Raw genomic sequence first — 23620 nt, 5'->3', positions numbered from 1 at the left:
GATCAAATTCACACATAACAATATTAACCTTAAATGTAAATGGGCTAAATGCCCCAATTAAAAGACACAGACTGGCGAATTGGATAAAGAGTCAAGACCCATCAGTGTGCTTTATTCAGGAGACCCATCTCACCTGCAGAGACACACATAGGTTCAAAATAAAGGGATGGAAGAAGATCTACCAAGCAAAGGAAAGCAAAAAAAAAAAAAAAAGCAGGGGTTGCAATCCTAGTCTCTGATAAAACAGATTTTAAATCAACAAATATCAAAAGAGACAAAGAAGGCCATTACATAATGGTAAAGGGATCAATTCAATAAGAAGAGCTAACTATGCTAAATACATATGCACCCAATACAGGGGCACCCAGATTCACAAAGCAAGTCCTTACAGACCTACAAAGAGACTTAGACTCCCACACAATAATAATGGGAGACTTTAACACCCCACTGTCAATGTTAGATCAACGAGACAGAAGGTTAACAAGGATATCAGGACTTGAACTCAGCTCTGCATCAAGCAGACCTAACAGACATCTACATAACTCTCCACCCCAAATCAATAGAATATACATTCTTCTCAGCACCACATCACACTTATTCCAAAATTGACCACATAGTTGGAAGTAAAGCACTCTTCAGCAAATGTAAAAGAATAGAAATCACAAGAAACTGTCTCTCGGACCACACTGCAATCAAATTAGAACTCAGGATTAAGAAACTCATTCAAATCCAAGGTGATTCCCTCTCCAAGGGGACATCCAGTGCCCCTCTCAGGAAAGTAGCAGCTTGGAATAGAATCTGGCATGCCTAAGGCCTTTGGGGAACAGGGATGCTTATTTCCTCCGCCTTCCTTGGCTGCCTACATGGATGCCTAAGTGTCTCTTCGGGATAGTGTTCTCTCATGCACATGCTGAAGAGTTGTCTTTCTTGATGTAGGCCAGAGGCATTGATGTGCAGCAGGTTTCTTTAGTCATCAACTATGACCTTCCCACCAACAGGGAAAACTATATCCACAGAATCGGTCGAGGTGGACGGTTTGGCCGTAAAGGTGTGGCTATTAACATGGTGACAGAAGAAGATAAGAGGACTCTTCGAGACATCGAGACCTTCTATAACACCTCCATTGAGGAAATGCCCCTCAATGTTGCCGACCTCATCTGAGGGGTTGTCCTGCCACCCAGCCCCAGCCAGGGCTCAATCTCGGGGGGCTGAGGAGCAGCAGGAGAGGGGAGGGAAGGGAGCCAAGGGATGGACATCTTGTCATTTTTTTTCTTTGAATAAATGTCACTTTTTGAGGCAAAAAAAAAAAAAAGAAACTCATTCAAAACTGAACAACTCTGTACAAACTGAACAACCTGCTCCTGAATGACTACTAGGCAAATAACGAAATGAAGGCAGAAATAAAGATGTTCTTTGAAACCAATGAAAACAAAGACACAACATACCAGAATCTCTGGAATATATTTAAAGCAGTATGTAGAGGGAAATTTATACCACTAAGTGCCCATAAGAGAAAGCAGGAAAGATCTAAAATTGACACCCTAACATCACAATTAAAAGAACTAGAGAAGCAAGAGCAAACAAATTCAAAAGCTAGCAGAAGGCAAGAAATAACTAAGATTAGAGCAGAACTGAAGGAGATAGAGACACAAAAAGCCCTTCAAAAAATCAATGAATCCAGGAGCTGTTTTTGTTTTTTTTTTTTAAAGATCAATAAAATTGATAGACCACTAGCAAGACTAATAAAGAAGAAAAGAGAGAAGAATCAAATAGATGCAATAAAAAATGATAAAGGGGATATCACCACTGATCCCACAGAAATACAAACTACCACCAGAGAATACTATAAACACCTCTACACAAATAAACTAGAAAATCTAGAAGAAATGGATAAATTCCTGGACACATACACCCTCCCAAGACTAAACCAGGAAGAAGATGAATCTCTGAATAGACCAATAACAGGCTCTGAAATTGAGGAAATAATTAATAGCCTACCAACCAAACAAAAGTCCAGGACCAGACGGATTCACAGAGGTACAAAGAGGAGCTGGTACCAGTCCTTCTGAAACTCTTCCAATCAATAGAAAAAGAGGGAATCCTCCCTAACTCATTTTATGAGGCCAGTATCATCCTGGTACCAAAGCCTGGAAGAGACACCACAACAAAAAAAGAATTTTAGAACAATATCCCTGATGAATATCAATGCAAAAATCCTCAACAGATACTGACAAACCGAATCCAGCAGTGCATCATAAAACTTACCCACCACGATCAAGTCACCTTTATCCCTGGGTTGCAAGGCTGGTTCAATATACACAAATCAAAAAACATAATCCAACACGTCAACAAAAACAAAGACAAAAACCACTTGATTATCTCAGTAGATGCAGAAAAGGCCTTTGACAAAATTCAACAGCCCTTCATGCTAAAAAACTTTCAATAAACTAGGTATTGATGGAACTTATCTCAAAATAATAAGAGCTATTTATGACCAACCCACAGCCAATATCATACTGAATGGGCAAAAACTGGAAGCGTTCCCTTTGAAAACTGGCACAAGACAGGGATGCCCCCTTTACCACTGCTATTCAACATAGTGTTGGAAGTTCTGGCCAGGGCAATCAGGCAAGAGAAAGAAACAAAGTGTATTCAATTAGGAAAAGAGGAAGTCAAATTGTCCCCGTTTGCAGATAACATGATTGTATATTTAGAAAACCCCATCATCTCAGCCCAAAATCTCCTTAAGGTGATAAAGCAACTTCAGCAAAGTTTTAAGACACAAAATAAACATGCAAAAATCACGAGTATTCCTAAACACCAATAACAGACAGAGTCAAATCATGAGTGAACTCCCATTCACAATTGCTACAAAGAGAATAAAATATCTAGGAATCCAACTTACAAGGGATGTGAAGGACCTCTTCAAGGAGAACTACAAACCACTGCTCAGTGAAATAAAAGAGGACACAAACAAATGGAAGAACATTCCATGCTCATGGATAGGAAGAATCAATATCGTGAAAATGGCCATACTGCCCAAGGTAATTTATAGATTCAATGCCATCCCCATTAAGCTACCAATGACTTTCTTCACAAAATTGGAAAAAACTACTTTAAAATTTATATGGAAACAAAAAAGAGCCTGCATTGCCAAGACAATCCTAAGCAAAAAGAACAAAGCTGGAGGCATCACGCTACCTGACTTCAAACTATGCTACAAGGCTACAGTAACCAAAACAGCATGGTACTGGTACCAAAACAGAGATATAGACCAATGGAACAGAACAGAGGCTTCAGAAATAACACCACACATCTACAACCATCTGATTTTTGATAAACCTGACAAACAAGAAATGGGGAAAGGATTTCCTATTTAATAAATGGTGCCAGGAAAACTGGCTAGCCATAAGTAGAAAGCTGAAACTGGATCCCTTCCTTACACCTTATACAAAAATTAATTCAAGATGGATTAAAGACTTAAACTTTAGGCCTAAAACCATGAAAACCCTTGAAGAAAACCTAGGCAATACCATTCAGGACATAGGCATGGGCAAGGACTTCATGACTAAAACACCAAAAGCAATGGCAATAAAAGCCAAAATAGACAAATGGGATCTAATTAAACTAAAGAGCTTCTGCACAGCAAAAGAAACTACCATTAGAGTGAACAGGCAACCTACAGAATGGGAGAAGATTGTTGCAATCTACCCCTCTGAGAAAGGGCTGATAAATAGAATCTACAAAGAATTTAAACAAATTTACAAGAAAAAATCAAACAACCCCATCAAAAAGTGGGCAAAGGATATGAACAGACACTTTTCAAAAGAAGACATTTATGCAGCCAACAGACACATGAAAAAATGCTCATCATCACTGGCCATCAGAGAAATGCAAATCAAAACCAGAATAAGATACCATCTCACACCAGTTAGAATGGCAATCATTAAAAAGTCAGGAAACAACAGGTGCTGGAGAGGATGTGGAGAAATAGGAACACTTTTACACTGTTGGTGGGACTGTAAACTAGTTCAACCATTATGGAAGACAGTGTGGTGATTCCTCAAGGATCTAGAACTAGAAATACCATTTCACCCAGCCATCCCATTACTGGGTATATACCCAAAGGATTATAAATCATGCTACTATAAAGACACATGCACATGTATGTTTATTGTGGCACTATTCACAATAGCAAAGACTTGGAACTAACCCAAATGTCCATCAATGACAGACTGGATTAAGAAAATGTGACACATATACACCATGGAATACTATGCAGCCATAAAAAAGGATGAGTTCATGTCCTTTGTAGGGACATGGATGAAGCTGGAAACCATCATTCTCAGCAAACTATTGCAAGGACAGAAAACCAAACACTGCATGTTCTCACTCATAGGTGGGAATTGAACAATGAGAACACTTGGACACAGGGTGGGGAACATCACACACCGGGACCTGTCATGGGGTCAGGGTCAGGGGAGGGATAGCATTAGGAGATATACCTAATGTAAATGATGAGTTAATGGGTGCAGCACACCAACATGGCACATGTATACATATGTAACAAACCTGCACATTATGTACATGTATCCTAGAACTTAAAGTATAATAAAAAAATATTTTAAATGTATCTCAAATCATAAGGAATCTATCGGCAGAAATAAAAACATTCTGCGTGACAAGGAAAAAAATCAGAAAATGCATGTAAATTCCTTAACTCAGTGCCTGGTACACAGTAAGTGCTCAACATATAGCTGTCTTCATTGTTACTTGGTCATTGATATTGGTTGAGCTGGTGTTGAGTGGCATGGCCTCAAATAATTAATAGGACTTCTAGGTAAGAGTACTAAGAATTCTATTAGGCAGGCTGGGCAAGCGCCAGTTTGCCTTGTGCAACAGGCTCTGTGGCTGGATAACTCTGGAAGCAGAAATTCCAAACAGAGTCTAGCTATTTGTTTGGTTCCAGAGAGAAATCACTCCAGTTAAGCTGCTATTGGAAACTTACTCATCTGCTAACCTTGAGGATTAGTGGGTGTGAAGGTAAACAGGCAAAAAGTAAACAAGGTAAAAGAGACAGACTTCCGTACCATGAGCGAGATCAGCCTTGCACACAAAGTCTCAACTTCTCTAGAGTGGACAGAGAATCTAGCTTGATTTTACATTAGCTAGTCATTTTTGCCAGTTAAATGTGAATTAAAAATGGACTTACACAAAAACTGAAAGTTTGTACTGAAGAACATCCAAAGCAAAAGGTGGTGAGGCTTCTGCCACAGGGAAGCTTCTTACCTAGTAAATGCGATGAATTCACTCATTCTTGAGCTTATTCTCTCATTCCACCACCAGAATGCCTTCCCTTAGCTGGTCTCTTTGCCTCCTGTCCCACCTAAGCTGTTATCTTTACCACAGCCAGAGTAGAGTTCCTAAAATACAATTCTAATCCTGACATTCCCCTGCTTTTAAATCTTTGGTGGGTCCCTTTTCCTTGAACAAAGTCCAAACTCTTTAACATAGTTCACAAGAAAGTTTATGATCTGGCTTGAAACCTCCCAGTGGCTTTGAATTGCTTTTGGAATAGAATCCACACTCTTCCTTGTGTCCTACTAGGGAACTCAGGCAGCTGAAGGAACTTGCTTAAGTGGTAGAGCCCACTCGGACTGATTCCAAAGCCCATGTTCCAGACCAGAGCTGCTCACAGCAGCTTTACAGTGAACTATTTGTTAATGGTCCAAGCCTAGGGCAGTGACAACCTGTCAAAATGTAAATCAATGCCATGCTACCTTCATGGAGAAAGTCTTGCTGTGAAGAAAATAGCAGCTGAACTAAAAACAGTATGATTAGTTATGCAGTTGACTTACCTCCTGCTCCATATCTCGTTGGAAGCCAAAAGCAGTTTGGGGATCAGCAGCCATCTGTGTACCACACTTTGAATAGCATTGCTGCAATCTGACCCCCACACTGTACAGTAAGTCCTCACTTAACATTGTCAATAAAATCTTGGAAACGGTGACTTCAGGAAAAAAGATGTATAAGGAAACAAATTTGGCCATAGGCTAATTGATACAAACAAGAATTAAATTCCTATGTCATATTTCTGGTAACAAAATCATCACTAAACTTCTGCAAACACTTCTAAAAGTTAAACATTGAAACAAATGTGAGCTATACAGACATTCAGGAAAGATTAATAAAAAGAGATAAGATAATTACTTACCCAATTAATCTAGTTCAAGGTCCTGGGTGGCTGGGGCCTATCCTGGCAGCTCAGGGCACAAGGTGGGCACCAGCCCCGGACAGGACGTCATCCCATTGCAGAGCGCACTCACACACACCCACCCACATTCACTCACACTGGGACCTCTCAGACACACCAATTAACCTCAGGTGTGCATCTCTGGGATGGTGTCCTAGTGGGAGGAAGCCGGAGTACCTGGAGAAAATCCATACAGACATGGGGAGAATGTGCAGACTCCACACAGACAGTGGCCCCAGATGGGAAGAGATTTTTTTTTCTCATCAACATTTTAATGAAACGGTGTTGAAGGAAACTATGTTATTTGAAGACGTGCTGTTTTCTTACTCTTCTTATTCCTTAGCTGAGGTCTTTATATGAAGCACCTGATTTATTCCTGGCCCCTTCTTTCCTGCCTTCTGTGGACCTCAGCACAGGAACTGCCAGATAATCTATATCATAGATGAAGAAGGGGATTTAAAAAGTATATCCTACTTTTCAAAGCCAGGAAGAAAATCTTTTTTGGAATTATCCTCAGTTGGGGAATTTTCACAAGGCTCTAAGTTCCAGAAAGCTATTCTTGCTGGCTAGTTGGCTAAGCTTTCAGTAAAAGCCCTGATTTCCACAGCAGAACTGTGCAAACTATTCTTATATGCACTAGCCTCACAGCCTAAGGCAGTGGCAGCCTCAAAAATCCTGCGATGTGGAATTCTATGGTCCTGTCCTTATGTGCTCTTAGTCCTTCCGTATACTCCTGAGGAGCTCCCTAATCAGTTTTCCTCCATTCTCTATCACCATGGGCTTTCTACCAGCGTTTTCACTTTTAGCCTCACTGAATAGCCCCACCACACACACACATACACACACACACACACACACACACACCCCATGCTAAGATCTTTAGTGGCAGTAGCTGTTAGGAAAGGTTTGCTCATTCATTCTTTTGTTTATTCAAATATTCGGTCAGAACTGTCTCTGTACCAGGAACTGGGTTAAGAGTTAAGGACACAATGGTAAACAATAAAAAAGACAGCCATGCCCTCTGGGAGTTTTCTGAGCTGAGTGAGGAAGTCAGACTAAATGACATCATGATGAATGCTATAAATAAAAGTATTAAAGTTCTATGAGGGCCGGGCATAGTGGCTCACACCTGTAATCCCAGCACTTTGAGAGGCTGAGGCGGGCAAATCAATTGAGGCCAGGAGTTTGAGACCAGCCTGGCCAAGATGGTGAAACCCCGTCTCTACTAAAAATTACAAAATTAGCTGGGTGTGGTGGTACACGCCTGTAATCCCAGATATTCAGGAGGCTGAGGCACAAGAATTGCTTGAACCCGGGAGGCGGAAGTTGCAGTGAGCCGAGATCGCACCACAGCCTGGATGACAGAGCAAGACTGTCTCAAAATAAATAAATAAATACATACATAAATACATAAATAACTTATCTGAGAAAGTAAAGCAGGCACTTATCTGAGAAAGTAATCTAATCTGTTTCCGGGTAGAAGTGATATTTACAATGAGACTTAAATGTCATCATGAATTTTTGTCTAATAGTCAACATCAAGCCCACTCTTTTGTTCCCAATGCCAAGTACTGAGTTAAACACTTTAGACACATGAAGTGATTTCATCTTCACAAGGTCTCAACGGCAAAGGAGCCATTTTTACCCCCATTTTATAGATGAGGAAACTGAGAAGCAAAGTTACCACTCCAAAGTTGCACAACCAATCAGGGATTGGGACCTAATTCTGCCTGATTACAACGCCTAGTTTTTAACTACTCTAACCTGAAGGAAGCCTTGATAAATACACTAGAAGGCATCCCAAGCCTAGGAAGAGGGCCACCTGTAATTAGAGCTGCCCCTGATTAAACATCGTGTGAGGAAGTACATGATGGCTCCTAGGCCACACTGTCTAGTCCCACCCTTCTAAAATACTGTGATTCATTCCTACGAGAGGTGCTAAACTGCTTGTGTTGTCATTAATTATTTGTTTCTAGAAGTTTCTACAAGAATAAGACTTTCCAGGTTGCATCTGAAGGACCTGGGCCAACACCCATCCAATTTAATTATTCGTAAGTCCCCATTTGGGGGCAGAACCCCTGCTAGGCTTGGGGACACTGAACAGAATAAGTCACAATCCTAGCCTTCAAAGAGCTTATCTGGCAGTGAAAGAGACAGGCAAGTAAACAGATCACTGTATTATTTTGCAGCGAGTGAGAAAACTAGAAGCACATACAGGGACCAGAAGTAGCATAGAAGAGAGGAAGCTTTTCTGGAGGAGGGGATTTCTAGGTTGGGTTTTAAAGTAGAAATATGCATTCAATGAAACTCAAAAAGAGAGTCTTCCACTTGTTAAAGGCTTAGGACATCAGGCAGCAGCAAGCATTTAGTTTGCTAGAAGCTGCTTTTGTCTGATTGGAACATACAATGAAGGGTGAGTAGAGGCATGAGATGCAGCTAAAGAGATACACAGAGGCCAATCATGACTGGTCTTACACCCTAGGCTCAGGAGCTGGGATTTTTATCTTGAAGACAACATGTCGGCAAAAGACACGGTCCTAAGCCCTGAAAACGATCCATTCTGGTTTGCTATTGAGAAAACTCTCTCTGGCATGGGTAAAGAGGGTTGGTCAGATAAAGCCAGGCAAGAAGCAAGAAGAGTCTTTTTTTATTTTTTAGAGACAGAGTCTTGCTATATTGCCCCATCCGGTCTCAAACTCCTGGCTTCAACTGATCTTCCTGCCTCAGCTGCCTCAGCCTCTCGAGTCATTGGGATTATAGGCATGAGCCATCATACCTGCCAGGAAGGGTCTTTTTTGTTTGTTTGTTTGTTTGTTTGTTTGAGATGGAGTCTGGCTCTGTCGCCCAGGCTTGAGTGCAGTGGTGCAATGTCATCTCACTGCAGCCTCTGCCTCCTGGGTTCAAGCAATTCTCCTGCCTCAGCCTCCTGAGTAGCTGGAATTACAGGTGCGTGCCACCACGCCTGGCTAATTTTTGTATTTTTAGTAGAGACAGGGTTTCACCACATAGGCCAGGCTGGTCTTGAACTCCTGACCTCAAATGATCCACCAGCCTCGGCCTCCCAAAGTGCTGGATTACAGGCGTGAGCCACCATGACCACCAGAAAGGGTCTTTAGGAGTATAAATGAGAGACGCAGAGGCTGGTGCTCAGCTGAGAGCAGTGAGGTTGGACAGAAAGGAAGAGACAGGAAGGTAATAGCAGGAGGACTCGGTGACTAGTGGGATGTGCACTGTGAGGGGGCAGGAGGAGTCCAGAATGACTCCTAACTTTCTGTGCTGGGCAAGTGGGTGGTGGCTGGAACCAGCAGCTGAAACAGGGCTTTTAGGGAAATGAAGAGGGAGTGGGAGAATGATGAGACTGGGCTTTTGAGGTGGAGGTGCCAGGAGGCAGGGATCGTCAGGCAGAGGAGAACTCCAGGGAGAGACTCTTCACTGCTCCCTAGGAAATGCTGGTAGGACGCATTCCTGGGCAGAGCAGAAGTCTGTGACACCCACGCTGCGGGCCTCTGAGATGAAAATCACCAACTGCTGAAACCAGCTGACTCCTATGGCAAAACATGCCTGGCATCCCCAACCTGAGGTGAGGAGTGGCTGGGAGAATCAACCACTTATTTACTCTCCAGGCTTCCCTTCTTAGTAAATGACACAACTACCTGTCTCCTCCAAAGCGCAAGCCCAAACCCTAAAACCTACCCTTCCTGCCTCCTTTTCCCCATACCCATCCATCTAATCTAACTAATCTTCAACAACCACTCCGTCTCAAACAGTCCCGATCATTCTTGGTCCCCTTATCTTGCTATATCATCTTCATAGAATTTATATGATCTAAAATGATATTATACTGCTGCCTACTTGTTTACTACCTATGTTGCCTCTGGAGCGTAGGCTCCAGGAGGGCAGGGGTCTTGTCGCATTCATCTCCATATCCCTAATCCCTGGAACAGTGCTTGGTGCATTGTCAGAGCTCAATAAACGTGAATTAAATGAAGTTCATTTTTTTTAACCTTCTTCAAACCTTTTTCAGCTTTACTAATATTCATCCTTCACTAATACCTGACATAACATAAATTCTCACTTTTGTCTTTTTCTCTTTCTTTCTTTCTTTTTTTTTTTTTTAAGAAATGGCATCTCACTACATTGCCCAGGCTGGACTCAAATGATCCTCCTGCCTTGACCTTCTCTGAGTAGCTGGGACTACAGGCACATGCCACCACACCCAACTATTAAATGAAATTACTGGTCCAACACTTCTCCCCGTCTCTGCTGCTCCCATAATGATTCAAGCCCCTGTACAATTCCTGGAGTGCTCCGGGAACCCCTCAGACTTGGTGACTGACTCTTTGTGGGTTGAGAAGGATGGGAGTCTGTTAGTCTTTTCATTTCCAAGTCATATATCCTCTCCCATCCACTCATTCTCCACAAAGCAGCCAAAATAATCCTCTAAATTCATGGACAAGTCACTCCTTGCTTAAAATTTTCAGGTGGCCCTCAAGGGCCAGCAAGCTCAACTGTTTGATTAATCTCCTATCACTTTACACCTCACTCTCTACTCCTCACACATTGCTGCTTCTATTCTTCAAAAAAAAGCTACCTTCAGGACCAGTCATATTGCTGTCGGGCACACTCTTCTCCAGCAATATGCACGGGTCCCAGCTTAAACGCCACTTCCTGAGACAAGCCTCCCTGGCCCATCCAATCTAAAATAAAGCCCCCATCCCCAACCAGTCTTCCACAGCCCCAGGCACTCTTTAGCACATCAACCTGATTATCTCCTTCACATCGCTTTTTATAGCATATTCTTGTTTATTGATTTGTTAACTTAAATATTGTTTCTCTCTTTTTCACCTCTCTCCACCCCCAGCAGGTACTCCACTGCCTGGAAGATAGTTACAGCTTAATTCGTATTTTTGAATTAAATTGTGCTTCCACTATCATGATAGTGATGATGATGACAAGGATAATGACTGAGGATGCTAATATTCATGATGTTCTCCCCTAGCTTATTTGAGTTTGTGGATCCAATGACTGACTGAAGTATGTTCTATTTAATTAGAGACAGAATCCATTGTTAAAAGGTTCATCTGGGCTTTGAAGGATGTGTAGGGTGGGGGTGTGTGTGTGGGGGGGTGTGTGTGTGTGTGTTTATTCACACCAGGAGACCTATAGTCATCATTAGGTACAACTCACCACCTGTCTCTGTGGATACCCGCTCAGTAAAGGCAAAATGAAGACGTGTCAGGTTTCCTTTATCATTTTGCATGATGGGTTGGATTTATTGTGTTTCGTAGACAATAAATATTGAGACAAGAAGACAGTCTCTTGGCCCCTTTAGATGCTTTCCCAGGTCCCACATTCACTCTGCCAGGAATGGGTTTTGAGGACATGCTAGAAAAGAGAGAAAATGCAATTAACCAGATGGTGCTAGGAGGAGGGACTGGGGCTGAAAGCCAACGGGGGCTGCAGAAGGAAGAGTGGCCACAAACTAAAACAAGATGACCTGTCAGTTTCAATCACACTGGTGAAAACTTTAGGAAACACATGGCTGAACACATTTCACATTGGTCCTGAAAAGGGAACAGGTTCTTAGTGAAACTCAAAAAGTAGAGATGAAAGAAATCTCTGGGCCAGGCAGCATGGCTCACGCCTGTAATCCCAGCACTTTGGGAGGCCGAGGCGGGCGGATCACCTGAGGTCAGGAATTTGAGACCAGCCTGGCCAACAAGGTGAAACCCCGTCGCTACTAAAAACACAAAAATTAACCAGGCTTGGTGGCAGGCCCCTGTAATCCCAGCTACTCAGGAGGCTGAGGCAGGAGAATCGCTTGAACCTGGGAGGTGGAGGTTGCAGAGAGCCGAGATTGAGCCATGGCACTCCAGCCTGGGGAACAAGAGGAAGACTTCATCTCCAAAAAAAAAAAAAAAGCCGGGCGCGGTGGCTGACGCCAGTAATCCCAGCACTTTGGGAGGCCAAGGCGGGCGGATCACGAGGTCAGAAGATCGAGGCCAGCCTGGCTAACACGGTGAAACCCCATCTCTACTGAAAATACAGAAAATTAGCCGGGTTTGGTGGCAGGCGCTTGTAGTCCCAGCTACTCCGGAGGCTGAGGCAGGAAAATGGCATGAACCCAGGAGGCAGAGCTTGCAGTGAGCCCAGATCGAGCCACTGCACTCCAGCCTGGGTGACAGAGTGAGACTCCGTCTCAAAAAGAAAAAAAGAAAAAAAAAAAAGTCTCCAATAGTCATCTCATTTTGCAGATGGGTAATTTGAAGCCCAGAGAGAAAAAGGACTTTCCCAGGGTCACACAGCAATTCTATGGCTGATCTGAGAGGGGAATTCTCACTATTCAAAGTTCAGTGATTTTCTGGCATAACAGACTGAAGAGTAGTCTCATATTTGAACAAACAGCAAATAGATGACTAACTCTAGTAATATCACAGGTGTATAGCCTAACTTTTAAGCTAAGTCATCCATGTGTACACTCATCTGTGTGGCCACAGAAACTAGCAAGAGCCTGTGCCCAAAACTTACCCAAATTTTTATGGCTTCTAATTTCTAGCTCTTCTTCCTTTCAGACCATGGGCAGCCTATCACAAGGCATACGTATCACTTCCCCTTTGACTCCCAAGCTGATACCATCACAGAGAAGCCAGAAACAACCAAAAGATATTTGTTTGACATCAGAGAACTTGGTGTGCCCATAAGATTTATAGAAGCAGCAGGCAAATCATATTAGATAGTGAGTATTCTTTGAAGCCATGTCAGATCAGAAATCATGACTCTCATCCAGTAAAATTGTGGAAAACAGGACCATTTTAGAATATCTAGGGTTCTGTGTGGGACAGAGTAATAACGGGAAATAAAAGAAGAAGAGCAGGTTAAGTATGCCATTCAGGATTCTGACTTGCCATGTCATATTCCTGGTAGCTCAGAAAGTTGTTTCTATAAAAATAAATAAATAAAGGCCAGTCAAAGTGGCTCATGCCTGTAACCCCAACACTTTGGGAGGTCAAGGTGGGATGATGGCTTGAAGCCAAGAGTTTGAGACCAGCCTGGGCAACAAAGTGAGAACCCATCTCTACAAAAAATTTATTTATTTATTTATTTATTTTTTAATTTATTTATTTTTTTGAGACGGAGTCTCGCTGTGCTCCCAGGCTGGAGTGCAGTGGCGTGATCTCGGCTCACTGCAAGCTCCGCCTCCCGGGTTCACGCCATTCTCCCGCCTCAGCCTCCCAAGTAGCTGAGACTACAGGCGCCCACCACCACGCCCGGCTAGTTTTTTGTATTTTTAGTAGAGACGGGGTTTCACCATGTTAGCCAGGATGGTCTCGATCTCCTGACCTCGTGATCCACCCGCCTCGGCCTCCCAAAGTGCTGGGATTACAGGCTTGAGCCACCGCGCCCAGCCCAAAAAATTTAAAAATAAAAAAATTAGCTGGGTGTTTTGGTGCCTGTCTATGGTCCCAGCTACTCAGAAGGCTGAGGCAGGAGGATCCCTTGAGCCCAGGAGTTGGAGACTGCAGTGAGCTATGATCATGCCACTACACTTCAGCTTGGGTGACAGAGTGAGATCTCACCACTACACTTCAGCTCAGGCGACAGAGTGAGACCTTGTCTCTCAAAAAAAAAAAAAAAATTCTGAACAACAAACATAAAATCTGGAATCAAAATAGTAAATCAAACATAAAATCTAGAACCAAAATCTGGTCTGATTGGTGCCATGTGGTTCCTTATCTTTTACTTAATTAGACCTATGGTCTGATCCCAAATAATGACCTTAGGCAAAATGTCTAAATACATAAGCTTTCTTCCTTTACTTTACAATAAGAATAACAATAACAATCCAAGGTCAAGGCAGGTGGATCACTTGAGATCAGGAGTTCGAGACCAGCCTGGCCAACATGGCAAAACCGCATCTCTGCTAAAAATACAAAAATTAGCCAGGCATGGTGGCTACTCGGGAGACTGAGGCACGAGAATCACTTGAATCCAGTGTTTCACGCGTCCATGTGAAGAGACCACCAAACAGGCTTTGTGTGAGCAACATGGCTGTTTATTTCACATGGGTGCAGGCGGGCTAAGTCTGAAAAGAGTCAGCAAAGGGTGGTGGATTATCATTGGTCCTTATAGCTTTTGGGATAGGCGATGGAGTTAAGAGCAATGTTTTGGGGCAGGGGGTGGATCTCACAAAGTACATTCTCAAGGATGGGGAAAATTATAAAGAATCTTCTTAAGGGTGGGGGAGATTACAAAGTACTTTGGTCAGTTAGGGTGGGGCAGAAACAAACCACAATGGTGGAATGTCAGTTAAGGCTATTTTCACTTCTGTGGATCTTCAGTTGCTTCAGGCCATCTGGATGTATACTTGCAGGTCACTGGGGATATGATGGCTTAGCTTGGGCTCAGAGGCCTGACACCCAGGAGGTAGAGGTTGCAGTGAGCCAGGATGACGCCACTGCACTCCAGCCTTGGGTACAGAGTGAGACTCCATTTCAAAAAAAAAAAAGAATAACAATTCAAATAATAAACATAATCATCACTTACTGATCACTACAGATATGCCAGACAATATGTTACATATGTCATAGTCCATTTTCTATTGCTTTTAACAGAACATGTGAAACTGGGTACGCTGTGTTGCTGGAGCTGGTCTGAAACTTCTGGGCTCCCAAAATGATGGGATTACAGGCATGAGCCATCATGCCTGGTCTCACCACGTTTCCCAGGCTGGCCTCAAACCCCTGGGCTCAAGCGATCGGCCTGTCTTTGACTCTCATAGTGCTAGAATTACAGGTGTGAGCCACTGCACCTGGCCTCAGACTCTTTTAATAAAGCCACTAGTCCAGTGATAATCCATTAATCCGTTAACCCCTTAAACCATCAATCCATGAATAATTAATACATTCATGAGGGGAGGGTCCTCACGACCCAATCATCTCTTTTTTTTTTTTTTTTTTTTTTTTGGCAGTTTTTACATTTATTTAAACAGAAAACGTGCACATGAGCTGTCTACTCATTTTCTTCACTGCGCAGCCTGGCATTGGGGTTGGTGACTCTGATGGCCAGCTGGGCAGCTCTTTCCACGATGGCTTTGCGGTTCTTGGAAGAAACATTGTGAGCAATCTCGGCAGAGTAAGATTTGTTGCACATCAGCAGCACTTCCAGCTCCTTGACGTTGTGGACCAGGAACTTCCGGAAGCCACTGGGCAGCATGTGCTTTGTTTTTTTGTTGCTCCCATAACCAATGTTGGGCATCAAGATCTGGCCCTTGAATCTTCTACGAACCCTGTTGTCAATGCCTCTGGGTTTCCGCCAGTTACACTTAATTTTGACATATCGGTCTGACTGGTGCCGGATGAACTTCTTGGTTCTTTTTTTGACGATCTTGGGCTTCACAAGGGGTCTGAGGGCGGCCCTGATGCCTTCGAGGAGGAGATGGCTGCCACCTCCGTAGGCAGCGCCGAGGAAGAGAGAAGGGCCCAATCATCTCTTAAAAGCCCCACCTCTCAATACTGAATTCAGACCATGTAAGAATACAAACATTAAGACCTCGATGTTACCTTATTTGCATTTTTCACTTAATCCCCATCTCAAACCCGTGAAATGCAGGCATTATTATTTTCAACAAGAATCAAAGAGACAGCCAGGTACAGTGGCTCACGCCTGTAATCCCAAAACCTTGGGAGACTGAGGCAGAGGATTGCTTGAAGCCAGCCAGCAGGTCAGGACCAACCTGGGCAGCAAAGTGAGACCCCATCTCTACAGAAAATAAAAAAGTTAGTTGGACATGGTAACACATGCCTACAGTCCCAGCTACTCAGCAGGCTGAGACTACAGTGTAGCCACCGCCCTACCCACAGATTGCTGTTTGAGGTTACAGTGAGCTTTGTTCATGCTACTGCACTCCAACCTGGGAAGCAGAGTGAGACTGCATCTTAAAAAAATAAATAAAAAGAAATTTTTTAAGTAATTAGAGAGATGAAGTAATTTGCCCAATTTGTTAACAAGTAATAGGACCAATATTTGAATTGTGTGAATTCTTCTTCCCCTTTTAAATTTTTTATTTTATTTTGGAGATGGGTCTCACTATGTCACCCAGCCTGGAGTACAGTTGTTACCAGAAAGGGATCCCCATTCAGATCCCAAGAGAAGGGTCTTGGATCTCGTGCAAGAAAGAATTTGGGGAGAGTCCAGAAAGTAAAATGAAAGCATGTTTAAGAAAGTAAAGGAATAAAAAAATGGCTGCTCCATAGGCAGAGCAGCAGCATGGGCTGCTCAGCTGCTTATACTTACTGTTACTTCTTGATTATATGCTAAACAAGGGGTGGGTTATTCATGAGTTTTCCAGGAAAGGGGTGGACAATTCCCGGAACTGAGGGTTCCTCCTCTTTTTAGACCATATAGGGTAACTTCCATGTTGCCATGGCATTTGTAAACTGTCAGGGCGCTGGCAGGAGTGTCTTTTAGCATGCTAATGCATTATAATTAGCATATAACGAGCAGTGAAGACGACCAGAAGTCCCTTTCATTGCTATCTTGATTTTGGTGGGATTTGGCCAGGTTCTTTACTGCCTGCTGTTTTATCAGCAAGGTCTTTGTGACCTATATCTTGTGCCAACCTCCTATCTCATCCTGCAACTAAGAATGCCTTAACCTCCTGGGAATGCAGCCCAGTAGATCTCCGCCTTATTTTATTCAGTCCCTGTTCAAGTTGGAGTCGCGCTCTGATAAATGTCTCTGACACAGTTGATATTCACAAACTCTATCACATACAGCCTCAAATTCCTGGGCCTCCTACCTTAGTCTCCCAAGTAGCTGGGACTGCAGACACACACCACTGCGCCCAGCAAGTCTTTTTTTTAGTTTTTAATCATTGTATTTCAAAAAGTAGTTGGGAGGATTAAATTTTAATTTTAATTTTAAAAGTAAGGCACTTTGCAAAGTGTCAGCTCTCAGTATGTACTCAATAAATGGTAGTTTGTGTCCTCTCCTGTCCTTCTTCACGTCCTTTGGCTTATCTGCAAGGAGGAGTAAAGCTCTTTGGCAAGCGGGCTTCTTTGACTGGAATGCCCAATCCTCTATTGCCAACCCTCTATCCATCTATTGTAAAAACCACAGAATTCCTGGCCATCTAACTGGGCAACAGAAGTGAAGGCCATCTTCTCCCATTCCAGCTGGAGGACTAAGGCTCTAGGAGGCAAGGGGAAAGGGTGTCCTGGCTTTACTGTGAGAACTGGAGCATCTAAATTTTCTTCTCCGGGAGTCGATTTTCCCTTTAGAAGGAAGGAGCTGGGCGGGAGGGCCCCAGGGGAATATGGATCGGTGGCAAAAACAATGCTCAGCAAGTAATTGAACTCAGATCGTGCCCCATCTTCAATATGAGTGCCAATAAAATGAATAATTGCACATGGTTCACAAGGCCCCTGAATTGAAGTAAATCACAAAAAGTACTTAGCAGAGTCCCATGGACATAAAGCGTTCAATAGAAACCCTCTATGCCTGCTATTGTCATCATTCCGACCCTAACATTCAAGGTGTCTCTATTAAGCAAGAGGATTCCTTTGTGAATGACTTTAATTCGCCAATGTACTCAAGGGTCTATCTAAAGCACGGCTCTAGAGCCCTGATTCTAGCGCTTTCCATGGCCTGACGACCAGCTTTCCTGCCTCAAAGGGAAGTCTGAGAATGGTCAAAGAGCCATTACAATCCCCGCGAAGAGTTCATGCCCTCTTCTCTTTCCGCGACCTGCTGAGGTCTGAGCCCGATTTCCCCAGCCCGCCCATCTCAGTCACCATTGGTCGCCTCCTCGCTGGCGTGACTAAGACCCGGCCCTCTTCTCGCTGGGACCACTCTGAGGCGATCTGCGGAAGCTGAGGGGCCTCGGAGGAGGGGCCGGGATGCATCCTGGGCTTTGTAGTCCACCTGCACAACTACAGCCAGAGAGCGGGGCCTCACGACGTGGAGAACTACAATCCCCAGCAGCCAGGCAGAAGTGGAGCGAGGGGGGCTCGCATCACGTGGGCGTTCGGCCTGGGCGGGCTATTTCTCAGTGCGGCGGCGGCGGCGGCGGCGGCGGTGGCGGCTCCCGGGACCGGGGCCTTTTGTTTGGAGCGGCTGCGGGGAGGCCCCGGAGCGGCGAGGCCGGCGGCCTTCCCCAGCTTGCTCGGTCCCGGTCGCCCCTCGCGGGGGTGGGGGGCCGCCCCCTGGGCCGGGCATCTGCTCAGGCGCCGCCGCCCCGCCCTAGGCCGGCCCCGCCCGGCCTGAGGGGAGGAACCGGCCGGGCCTCGCCGCGAGGCCCAGCCACCTCCGGAGTCGCAGTCTCTGCTCTCAGTGCTCCGGATCGGAGGCCGTCCCTCGCCCCTCGGGCCGACGCCATGAAGATCAAAGATGCCAAGAAACCCTGTAAGATGGGGGCTGGGGTCTGCCGGGTTGGGAGGGCATCCTTGGGCCCCGTCTGAAAGCCCCTTGGCTGGGCGGCCTGCTTCCAAGCCCGTTGCTCCTCGCCGGCGCCTAGTCCGGGATGGGGGCGGAGGGACCATTTCAGCCACGAGTTCGAGGCTTCCGTCCTCCCCATCCCCCCCTATTCATGCATGGTGAATGCCTGCCGCCCCCTAGCCTTTCCTCCCACTTTCTCTTCGAGATCTGGGAGGTGCCAGAGGGAATTTCTGATTCGGATTTTGTCAAACTAGACTAGTCTCCTCTCCCAGCTCCCCCTGAATTCAGGTTGAAAAGAGGCGGTCGCGGCTGTCAGGTTGCGGTCGCGGCTGTCAGGTTGCGCTGGCGGCTTTTAGCACCTGTTTTTAGGGATTTCCGGGCTTCCTGCTGGTGTCCTTGAAATGCCGGTGGGTTCCTGGGAGTTGTCACTGTTGTTACAGTTGGAGCTTTCAAACGTACGTGCATGCAGTCTGCCAGCGTGTAATTGCTTTGGCTTGTTTTTGTTTGGAATATCGACTAGTTCACGTTTGCTTTAGAAAACGCAGATAAATAAAAAAGATAAAGTCACCCGTATTCCCGGCACCCGGAGCGAACCACTGTTAATATTACGGTGAATACCCGTAGAGACCTTTCTATGTATGTACTTAAAAGAAAATTCTTGCTATGCTTTTAGAAAGGTCGACTTTCATTTGCTTCCTTTTATGTTTAGTCTTTTAAAAACCTTTTATTCCAGTAATTGACTTATTTAATCACTCAGCCATTGTGATTGTCACTCTAAGTATTGCCTCCCAGAAGGACTAGGAATGTGGGGATTCATGCTCATCGTGTTGATGCTTTTGCTGTTTTTACAGTGTTCCATGTGATCTCTTAACTGTTAAGAAATCCTCAACTATAAAACAGGGCGGTGACACCTTCCCTGCCCGTCCATCAGGGTTCCTGTAAAACTCACCTGAGAGGCAACAAGCCAAAACACTGTGAAAACTTACAAATGCCTATTTAACTGTAAGGTAATTTGGTCTTAACTTTACAGGTGAGGAAATTGAACTTAGCCCCAGAGTAACTTTTCCAAGGATATACCCAGCCATGTGCTATGAGGTTCATAACTCTAAATGGACTGACTGATAATACAGCGTTCTTTCTCCTGCACCCATAGGGCATTGTCTAAGTACTTTATCTGGTAGTTTCATCTGTTAATTAAAATTTTTAAAAATTTTTTTATGATAACAATAGATCTTGTCATAGTTGTTCAAGAAGTCTGTAAAATAGTGATAATATAGAGAGACTTCGAATTTACGTTTGCTGAGTTAAACTAATGCATCTTGAACAGGTGCAGTAATTAGAACACTTGGACATTTTCCCTCATGCATACGTTTTCTCTGCTTCTCTTAGAATTTCCATTTGATGAACAGTGTATGACCAACTCAAATTTTGACTCTTCTGGTGGTGATTATTTTCTTTTGTCATGATAGTGATTTGATTACTTAGATTTGAACAAACTAATAATCAGGTATAAGTACCACCCCCTTCAAAGGTGTTTTAGAAAAGATTATAAAGATTATTATGAGAAGTTCATAAAATAGGGCCAGGCATGGTGGCTCACACCTGAAATCCCAGCACTTGGGGAGGCCGAGGCAGAGGAATCGCTGGGGGCTAGAAGTTCGAGACCAACCTGGGCACTGTAGCGAGACTTCGTCTCTACAAAAAATATATATTATAAAAGATTAGCTGGGCATGGTGGCACATGCCTGTAGTCCCAGCTAAAGTCTTAAAAATACATATTAGGTTGAGAAATAAGAGAATACCCCCTTTTTTCCCCAAATAAGTTGATTATTACAACATTGTGTTATGTTGTGAGACCACTAATCTTAAAATTTAATCATGCTGAAAATCTGGTCAGTTACTATGATGTAGAAGCCTAACATTTTTATATGCAAAAGGTGACTTTCCTGTCTATTGTTTGTCGTAAAAGTAAGGAACATCACGTTTGTGTGTGGGAAAGGTGTTTCAACCATGAACTGTCCCAGATAATAAAAAATAAGGCCGGGCACGGTGGCTTAGGCCTGTAATCACAGCACTTTGGGAGGCCGAGGTGGGTGCATCACGAGGTCAGGAGTTCAAGACCAGGCTGACCAACATGGTGAAACCCCATCTCTACTGAAAATAGAAACATTAGCCGGGCTTGGTGGCATGCGCCTGTAGTCCCAGCTATTTGGGAGGCTGAGGCAGGAGAATTGCTGGAACCCAGGAGGCAGAGATTGCAGTGAGCGGAGATCATGCCATTGCACTCCAGCCTGGGCGACAGAATGAGGCTCCATCTCAAAAAATAATAATAATAATAATATTTTAACTTTAAATCACTCAGGTTAACAAAAGATATATTTGTTTTGTTTTTGAATACCTGTATGGGTTTTTTTGGCATAATTATAACATTTATTGATCACATAGTATGTGTATGGCATTTTCTTTATATGCATTGCATCATTTAACTGCATACTAGAAGAAGCTGTATATTATATTGGCTAAACAAGTGACCTTGGCTTCGCATGTGTTCTTACATTATTCACCTAAGTGTTAGAAAATATTGCTTCTAAATACATTACCAATATCTTAACAGGTTATATACCGAATGCACATATTAACCAGAAAATTTAAAAAGGAATTGATTTTATCCTCTAAATTGTGTAACTGGAAGATTAGCATTTGAAATTATGTGTTAATTCAACCCCAGGCGAAGGAAAGAGAAAGTCAATCCTGTGTTACTCTCTTCCCTGCCTGACGTGATTTCTTAGGATACAGGTTTTTAAGATTGTGTTTGGATTACCTGTATAGCACGTAAGTGGATTAACAAAGTGATAGTAAAAGGTGATACATATATTTAAGTGTGATGTGATGTAGGTTTTGAGTTTGTTCTTTATTACCCCAAGTAGTAAGGTACTTGAAGTTTATGTCAAGACCAGAGAAAATGGTATAGCATGTATTTGTAGTTCGTGTCTGTGTCATTTGATTGGCCTGTTTGTAAACTCAGTTGTAATATAAGAGTCATCACTCCCAGTAGATAGTTGGGGTAGTAGTTTCTAATATAGCTTCCCTTAGAAATAACTAATTTACTAAAGAAAAAAACACCTGAAGCTATCCTAAGGAATCATAATCCTGAAGGTGTGAAGGTGATTATTTTCTTAGTCTATTTCATAACAAAAACCATTTTTGTTTGGAATTATTATTGAGAATAGTGAAATGTCTTATCCAAGAAGTTGAAGCGTTATCTAGAATATACCAGCGTACATGCTCACTTTAGAATTTTGTTCTTTAAAATACCCTATGTTTTGAGCATTCTTCACGTTGGTTTCCCTTTATGCCTAAAGAACAATTAAGTCCTGATTTAGTTTAGTGTCTCTCCACACCCCCATTTTTGTTTATTTTTTTTGAGACGAGGTCTCACTCTGTCATCCAGGCTGGAGTGCAGTGAGTGCGGTGGCGCGATCTCAGCTCACTGCAACCTTGGCATCATCCTCCCCACTCAGCCTCCCCAGTAGCTAGAACTACAGGTGCTCGCCACCATGCCCAGCTAATTTTTTTGTGTTTTTGGCAGAGAGAGGGTTTTGCCATGTTGCCCTTACCAGGCTGGTCTTGAACTCCTGAGCTCAAGCGACCCTCCTGCTGGGATTGCAGGCATGAGCCACGTTCCTGGCCAGGATCCCTTTAGTCTGAAATCTGCATGGTACCAGTAGCAATTAAATAGTTCTTTTAGTGATTGTTCCCTGTTTCCTTAGCAAACACTTAGTAGGATACCAAGTTTATCACACCTTGTTAGAAATTAACAGTCTGCTCTTGTGGCTAGATAGCTTCTGCTGTTCAGTATTTTAAAAGGTGATTGGACAACATTTCTCCTTTTGTATATATAATGCGTCTAGTAAGAAGTAGCACTTCATCCTTGTAGTAGTTTGAGATATTTTTGCTACATATGGGGAACTAATGTCAACTCTCATGAGACCACTTGAGACCTAGAATAAGAGCTATTATTTTGTTAAAGGCAGAATAAACAGATCATGAGAGAGTCTAATAATTTTCACTGTCTGGGACTGTATATTGGCCACCATCAAAGTGCTTACATTTGTGTAATGTGTGCTTTGTTTTGCTTTTTAAATGTGTATTTGGGTTCTTTTTTTTCTACCTTAGCAAGGAATGTTTTATTCTGAAAAAAAAATATATATATATATATATATATATTTATATATATATATGTTTAGGTTATATGCTGTACTTTTCAAGGGTCTCTTGGCCAGAAGCAACAAAGCTATAAATATGTAGATACTTGCTTGATTTCTTAGAAAACTGATATTTTTCTTCTTTTTGTGAGATGGAGTCTCGCTTTTGTCGCCCAGGCTGGAATGCAGTGGTGTGATCTCGGCTCACTGCAACCTCCACCTCCCGGGTTCAAGTGATTCTCCTGCCTCAGCCTCCCAAGTAGCTGGGATTACAGGCACATGCCACCATGCCTGGCTAATTTTTGTATTTTTAAGTAGAGACGAGGTTTCGCCATGTTGGCCAGGCTGGTCTCAAACTCCCGACCTTAAGTGATCCGCCCACCTCGGCCTCCCATAGTGTTAAGATTACAGGTGTGAGCTACCGCGCCCGGCCAGGAAACTGGTGTTTTTCTTACCTGATGGAACTATTAGGTAGACCTGTGGTTGTATTTAATATCTGTATATTTTCTCATATTTTCATTGCAAATAAGTAAAATTTGAGCTTCATGCCCTACCCTTATTTTGGTGACAATATATCAATCATAAGTATTTTGTAGATATACTGGAAAATATATGTTGGTAATTAGACCACTTACTAAATGATAGGAATGTATCATAATTGAGAATTCGTGTCTCTTCTGTTCGTGCTGCCTTCTTTGTGCCTTTTTTTTTTTTTTTTTTTTTGCCT

General features: G+C 43.3%; 1 protein-coding gene, 1 non-coding gene and 1 pseudogene across 5 annotated transcripts in view; 2 read left to right on the top strand and 1 right to left on the bottom strand.

Annotated features, from left to right (window-relative positions):
• Positions 1–727: 727 nt before the first annotated feature.
• LOC116275139 lies at positions 728–867 on the top strand. Its single transcript, XR_004184098.1, has one exon. It is a non-coding gene; the product is annotated as a small nucleolar RNA SNORA67 (small nucleolar RNA).
• A 14325-nt stretch (positions 868–15192) lies between these two features.
• Positions 15193–15736, bottom strand: LOC101014528 (annotated as a pseudogene). Its single transcript, XR_648716.2, has one exon. The product of XR_648716.2 is annotated as a 60S ribosomal protein L32 pseudogene (transcript).
• A 2399-nt stretch (positions 15737–18135) lies between these two features.
• Positions 18136–23620, top strand: part of PANK3 (pantothenate kinase 3) — a 55927-nt gene continuing 50442 nt past the window's right edge. For all 3 annotated transcript variants that reach the window (XR_002522863.2, XR_001903943.3, XM_009209538.4), the window contains exon 1: positions 18136–18655. Coding sequence is in view for 1 of the 3 variants with exons in the window: in XM_009209538.4 (XP_009207802.1) it covers positions 18151–18655 (505 nt within the window). In the remaining 2 variants the exon portion in view is untranslated. The remainder of the gene's footprint in view (positions 18656–23620) is intronic.

Source organism: Papio anubis, chromosome 5, assembly GCF_008728515.1.
Source record: "Papio anubis isolate 15944 chromosome 5, Panubis1.0, whole genome shotgun sequence".
Lineage (NCBI taxonomy): Eukaryota > Metazoa > Chordata > Mammalia > Primates > Cercopithecidae > Papio > Papio anubis.
The sequence above is the reverse complement of the archived record's forward strand: the minus strand, read 5'-3'. Positions and strand labels throughout refer to the sequence as shown.